The following is a 7075-nucleotide window of genomic DNA, read 5'->3' on the forward strand; positions in this document are numbered from 1 at the left end:
TCGCCAGCAGACGTCACAGATGTTTACATATCGCATTACAGTTGTCGCAGATTTCTCTAAATATATTTCATGGTCGTCACTCGTCCTATTGCTAGATCTTGTCATTTAATACATGGAACAGGCAGCCCATTTGCCACACTTTTAAAAACACTGTGCTAACATTTCTGTTTTAATAGAGTTGGTTTTCAAAGTAATCCTTTGTATTTTATTTTAAACTATAAAGAAAAAAAAACCCCCACATTATTCTGAGAAAGGTGTGGGCTTCACCAGGCTGTCCAAGGAGCCCACAAGGCAAGAAAAGGTTAGGCTGCTCAGTCTGAAGCAGCACAGGCCCTCCCCTCCCATCTCCAGCCTTCTGCCTGCTTGCATTTCCCTGTAATACCAATTGCTTTTGATAATCCCCCTACTTATTTTATTTTGCCTCCCTCTACTAGATCCTAAGCTTTCTGGGGCCACAATTTTTGTCTTGTTCACTGCTGTGTCCCCAGCCCCTAGGACAGCATCTGGCACATAACAGGTGCCTAATAAACATTCATTAAATGAATTAAGAGCAGAGATTGCTGCTCCCATTTTATAGAAAACTGAGGCTTGGGGCGGTGCCTGTGGCTCAAAGGAGTGGGGTGCCAGCCCCATATACGAGAGGTGGCGGGTTCAAACCCAGCTCCAGCCAAAAACTGCAAAAAAAAGAAAACTGAGGCTCATGGAGGGGCAGTGAGCTAAGCAGATCACACTGTTTGCAGGAGGGCTCAGGAAGGTTTAGAGTCTGCCCCACCACATGGGTACTAAGGACCTGCTCCTGGGGAGTGAGAAGCCCCCACTCCTACCAGTAGTAAACCATATGCCACTGCTGAGGTCACCAGTACTCCTCACCTGCTTCCTCCCAGTTTTCAGACCTGTCACCATCCCTCCCAGGTACCCTCAGAGGGGAGAGAAATCAGAGTCAGGAGTAGGGGGATAGGGCTAAGAGGAGGAATGGATGGGAGGGGCAGGTGTCAAAGAGACCAGAAGGCAGGGTCCCTGGGACCATAGGTGGGAGGAAGCTGTCCTCCTGAGTGCCCTGCCCAGCTCTCTCTTTGCCTGGAGGCAACAAACCCATCTATCCATCTCCCTCAGGCTCTGGGAGTAGAGAGCTGAGAAGACATGGAAGGTGGATGGCTCCTTCCAGAAACCAGCAAACTTGCAATGGGTCAGGAGTCCAGGAATTGCAAATCCAGGCACCCCAAGGGCGCCTAGATTGTGGGAGGAGGAGTCCAAGTCTGGGAAATAGCTACCCCTACAGTACCCAGCGCCCTGGACCCATCAAGCTCAGCCAGGCCCAGCACTGTAGGCCTGGCATCCCCACCCCCAGCCTTTTGCCAGGGTTCCTGTGTGGTGAGCCCCACCCATGGGAGCTGCCTGGGCAAGGGAGGGGCTGTGTCTGGTCTCAGGGAATCTCTTGGTGCCAAGAAGCCATCCACCTCTTCCCTTACCAGCAGTCTCCCCAATCCTGTACCCACACACCTCACCCCCCAATCTTTCTCCACGAACTATGGTTCTGGTTTAATCCATTGGTAGTGGTCAGGAGCTCATGGGCTTGTCATCTTCGCCCAGGCTGGTGGCCACCTGCTGGAGGGCATTTTGGGGGGTTGTGGTGGCGTGTGGTCAATAGCACCAGGCAGGCACTGCTGGCATCAAAGGTGGGAACTGTGTTTGCAGAGAGGGCCACAAGTGTCCAGCACTGCACAGGGCAGTGAGGAATTGGTTCCTTCTGGAAGGCAAACACTTGCTCATAGAAGGCAAACACTTGCTCATAAAGAGTCTAAGCCAGGAACCTAACTCAGGTTGACATAAAACAAGGATATTTTTTCTGCACACTTAACATCTACTGAATTTTTCCAAGAGGAAAGACAAGTCTTTTTTTTTAAATTTTGTTTAGAACTTTGCTAAGAGTTGCCCATAACTTCAGAAGATCGTGGCACTGAAGGCAAGGCTGCATTCAGAGTCTAAGTACCCCCACAGTGGTGCAGGGGGCATCAGTCCACCTGGCCATGAAGTCTCGTCCCCCCACGTGTATGTTCATATTTGTATTATTTTTCCTTTTCTTCTGTCACAGCTATGAAATTACATAGCTTTTGAAACTGTGTAAGCAGGTAATCATGTTACCTATAAATTTCCATGTAGGACAGTAAAAGGCTTATTACAAAAAACCCAGTTATTATAAGAAAGGGGTGTTGTGTCTGGCAGGAAGGGAATCTGGGCCCTGATCATTGCGGGAGACAGCAGTGTCCTGGTTTTCTTTCCCTTCCTTCCTTGTCTCGGGTCACAACTCCAGCCTGTGGAGCTACTGTGTGTCTTCCATGGAAAGCCATCTTCCTGGAATTCCAACAAAATCAAGAGCCACAAATTGCGGAAAAAGCAGAAGTTTCCATCTGACTTCTTAGCCCTGGGAGAAGTGAGAGAGCCAGGGAAGGGTTCTGGGTTCTTAGTCCCGATCTGTCCTGATTCCTAAAGTGGCCCAGATTGTTGGTGTCAATCTGACTCGTCCTTTCAGCTGGGAATTTCCCTGTCAGCAGGATGGGCACAGCACAGGTGTGTCTGCATGCCACCAGACCCTGGCAGCCTCCTTCCTCCCTGCCAGCCGCCTCCACCTCTCCCACTCAGCAGCTTACACCTTCTGGGTTTCCCCCACCCCCGCCCAAACCGCATGGTAATCAGAGAATCAGTGACTGTCACCGCTCAAAGGGACCTCAAAGACCTCCTCTAGTCCCAAGCTTTGAAGTAACAAAATCTCTAATATGTATTCAGTTCTCAATATGAGCCAATTGATATACTTGGAGCAATTTCCTTAATCCCTTCAAAATCTCATGAGGTAGATACCATTCTTAGCCCCATTTTACAGATGAGGAAACTGAGGCACACAGAGGTTAAGCCATTTTGACCAATGTCATCCTGCAAGTCACTAGCGGAGCTGGGACATAAACCAGGTTGGTTGATTCTAGAGCCCAGGGTCTTAAAGGTGGTGAGCCTCAGAGCGCTGAATACTTCATCCAGAGTTCTGTGGACACCAGAACTTGTATTTAGATTGCTCGCTCCCTCCCAGGATCACTGAGAATGATGAGAGGACAGACATGAGAATGGTTTGTACATAGAGTCTTCTGTATCTGGAAGACCTACCGCACCAGGCTTAGCTTTGCCAGCTGTAAGGGCAGACTGCTAAGCCATACACTGGAATGCCATCTCCCTCCTTGTAGGCCTTGTGGGTGGGAGCCCAGGTCTGTGGGCAGGAAAGCCACACACACACAAAAATCATTTTTAAGGTGCAGAATGGGCAGATGAGGTCTCCGTAACTCAGAGAATCATTGTCTCTTCTCTTTCTGCATCTCCCCTCCAAGGTGAAAAGAGTGGGGGGGAAACCCAAGTTCCTGATTCATTGCTGGGCTCCCGGACCAACATCACTTTCTGCCTGCCTCATGAGGTGCAGCAACTATAGTGTAGTATCCCCCACACCTGGGCTGCCAGACCTAGCCACGCCCAGCCCCACAGTCAGTAGGGCTACCAGCTCAACCAGGGACAAGTGACTCTCCACTCATGGCTGGGACTGAGATTAAGTTGCAAAGGGCTTGAGAGATTGGGGATGACAAAGGGGCTTGGAGACTAATTAGGAGCAGCAATGAAAGCTTAATTCATAAAAGCAAACATTTTCCATCCATCAACCTGCAACCAGTTAAGGGCACCGTTTGAAAGAAATCTGTGCGTGGGGAAGGGAGCCAACAGGAACAGGAAATGTTTGAAAGAATGTAAACTATTTCAGTTTCATAAAAAGTAACAAGTAAACAGTTATTACATGCAAATAATGCCCTGGTTTTAATTAATGCTGAAAAGTCAAAATATGTTTGACATTTGTATGTATACACCGAATGGCTGGAGAGGAAAAAATGGTGCCCAGATGCCCGGTTTGGAGCATGGCTGGCAGCTCAGAGGGAACTAAAACCTTGAGAATGGCTTGTTTATTGGTGATGAAAAGTACAATTCTGCTTCAGCCGCTTCAATCTGTGTGGAGTTGGGGAGCTGAGGGAGCTGGGCTTACTTTCTTAACAAAGCTGGAGGCTGGCCTGCTTGGGAAGGGCAGCTCCCCATGCCACTTCTCTGCAGGCTGGTCTTAAAGGGCCAGTGGACCTTTAAACCCCCATTTTGCTGGAGCAGGGTTGGTAGGACTTCACCACCCAGGAGTTAAGTGATGACAGGTTTCAGGTCCTCACAGCCTCCCACCCAACAGCCCCTGGTCCTGCTTCTACTGTATGGGTCAATCAGGCAGGCAGAGTGGCACACCAGCCGTAAGGTAGGATGGGAGATGGCAGCCGTCAGGGTGTTTTTGCCAGCATTCAGCATTCTGCATTGCATTAGTTCTATTCTAAGCTACCTAGAGCTCAAAGGGCTTGTGAAACTGTGCCTTTGGGAAACCACAGCTCGGGAGAGGTGGTCTCAGAGTGTGGGGGAGATTCTGCCCCCATGGGGAGAGTGGCTTATATGCTCGAGCCCTGCAGACTTGGCCTCTAAGCTTCTTGCTGAAAGACCTACAAGCTCCCTTTTTGAGCTTGTTAATCTACGTTCTTCCTCCAGCATCTTTTGTGAGGCTGGGGTGTTTAATTGGGCAAGAGGAGTGGCATGAAAGGTTTCAGGAGTTAGCAAATCCTAGAAACCGGGAGAAAATCGTGGCTTTTCCTGGCAAGAGACTAACTTTCCCCACATCCTCAGAGATCTGTAACACCCGAAGGGACTACAAACGGCTATTTTAGACAGAGCTGGGCTGGGAGACCTGTTTCCGGAGCTTCCACTGGGACCCCAAGGCCTCTCTCTCAGCTTCCTTTCCTCCACCTTTGCCACTGCCAGTGTCTCCCCCCAGCTCACCTCTTCCACTGCGGCCCACGAAGCGAAGGTCATTGAATCTGGCCACCTGGTTCTTCATGACGGCAGAGGCATTGCGAAGTTCAGCAGAGTAGTTCTCGTCATTGCCTGCCATCACCGTCACCACTGTTCCATCTGGCACATCCCCCAGTGCCACCACCTGAGGACAAAGGCGGTGCTGAGGGATAGCTTAGAAAGACAGAGAAGCAGGAAGAGGGGAGGGGCTGGGCTGGGAGCTCCCCTAGATCTCAGGCGCACTGCACTGCGGATTTCTCAAATGAGGAATGGAGAAGAGACTTGAAAACAATAAAGACCTTCCCCCAAATATAACAAAAACAAACAGATGAAATCTCCACTTTCCATGCCAAAAATCCTAGGTCAATTAGTTAAGCAGCCCCCCAAGAAATTATCCTTTCAATTAAATTGAATCTAAGAGAGCCAAGGATTAGCTCAGTCACTGTGATGTGGGATGCAGTTCCCTGTTGTCTTCGGCTTGAGGGCTTGAGTACAAGACGAATCAACATGCTCCTAGCAACCTACTTTCCAATTACAAAAGCATATCAACAATAACAAGAGGGCTGGTACCCTCACTCAATTTATCCAACAGTCGTTTGGGGTATGAAATTTTGCCCCAAAATGTGGCCCAGGCCCAGTTTATTGGCCTCTGCAGAGTCTGAATTCGTTATGCAGACAAAATGCAAAATACAAAACAAACTGGTTTGGGGAAGGGTCGTTCAGGGTTTTAAAACCCCCTTAAAATGAGGGGGAGCTTGGGTAACAGGAAGATGCACCTGCTGGGAATTGCAGGATGAGGGTAGGGGTCTCCCCACTCCCTCCTCCTACCCCCAAGAGCACAGAAGATGCCTTTTGAAAAAGAATCTGATTCTAAACAGAGCAACAGCCATTTAAACGTGGCCACCGCGTGCAGGGACTAGGGATCCAGATGGTAAAAATTTCAAGGAGAAAATGTTTGGGGTCTGATTAAAAAGGCCAGATTTCCTGTCAACATCCTGTCTTCTTTTAATTTCAAAGACTCCTTTTAAGCTCCAAGTGACAGTAAAACCTCCGATCTGACGATTAAAGTCACACGGGCCTCCCCCCCTCCCCGGGAGATTTTCCCCACTGGTATTTTAAGATGTCACCCGGGAGACCTCAAAGAGCCACTCCTGCTTTTTTCCAATTTGCAGTCGTCTTAATGGGAGCAAGGACGGCTCAGCTGCCAGTGGCCGACGTTTCCAGCCACCTCGGGCACCACCCCCCTTCCGCCGCCGGCCCTTCCTGCTCTGCCCTTTCTCACCGCAGCTGTGAGAGGTTTAGGGGAAAACCAAGGCGTTTTCGTTTCATCTTGCTGCCCCCTTAAAAAAATGAAAATGAAACAGTCGCCTACTCCCTGACAAAGAGAAAAAGATCCTTTTAATGACTGGGGGCTGACAGGGGTGGAGGCACCCCAGTCTGAGCCTACCATCCGGGATGGCATCCCGGTGCACACACTTAGGGCGCAGTGCTTCTGGGTCTCGGCCTAGAGTCGCCCCGTGTAAAATTTCAGAAGCCCGAGGTGGAGAGTGTGAGCAGGAAGTGCTTCTGAGCTGCGCAGGAGGAGTGATGCCGGCGGGGCAGGATGGGCCCTATTCCCTCTCTGACCCCCACTGCTGGTGTCCTCGCCCTGGTCCAGGGGGTCCTGTTCTTGGCTAGGCTGCCCGCAGGGCTGTGTCCAAGGGATACGGGTTATAGGGAAGCGAAACCCTATTAACCTGTTTCCCTACATCAGCGTACCTATGGAGGGTTCTCTAAAGCCCAGGTGGAGGGGGGGGTAAGCCCCCTAAAAGTCATCTTGCGGGGCACATCCACGACTGAACGCCGAGGTCCCTGGGCCCAACATGCAGCAAAGCTGAAAGCGCCCAATTGCTGGGGTCTCGCCGCAGGGTCTGGCCACGTCCCTTCCCCAGTTTCTCGCGGGGGCCTGGATCTTGCAGCTGGGACGCCGTGTCCTCCCGCCCCGGGTCCCGCACTCACCTTGAAGGCGACAGGCAGCGTCTTGTTGCAGCGCCAGTGCGAGGGCAGCACCGAGCAGAGGAAGTTGGGACTGTCGGTCCGCACGAGCTCTCCCGCATGGTCCGCTAGCACATCCACCATCGAGCGCACCTCGGGCCGGGCGCGCCCTCCGGGCCCCACTGCCGCTTGCGCGCTCAGC

The 7075-nt window shown here is 51.1% G+C and overlaps 1 protein-coding gene across 1 annotated transcript in view; it reads right to left on the bottom strand.

Annotated features, from left to right (window-relative positions):
• The window catches only part of RUNX3 (runt related transcription factor 3), a 61990-nt gene that overhangs the window by 21155 nt on the left and 33760 nt on the right, over positions 1–7075 (bottom strand). The window contains exons 6-7 of the mRNA XM_003799770.2: positions 6898–7069; positions 4888–5044 (exon numbers count right to left, since the gene is read on the bottom strand). Coding sequence (XP_003799818.1) covers positions 4888–5044; positions 6898–7069 — 329 coding nt within the window. The remainder of the gene's footprint in view (positions 1–4887; positions 5045–6897; positions 7070–7075) is intronic.

The sequence above is a fragment of the Otolemur garnettii genome, unplaced genomic scaffold, assembly GCF_000181295.1.
Source record: "Otolemur garnettii isolate 467f Iridium unplaced genomic scaffold, OtoGar3 scaffold00156, whole genome shotgun sequence".
Classification (NCBI taxonomy): Eukaryota; Metazoa; Chordata; class Mammalia; order Primates; family Galagidae; genus Otolemur; species Otolemur garnettii.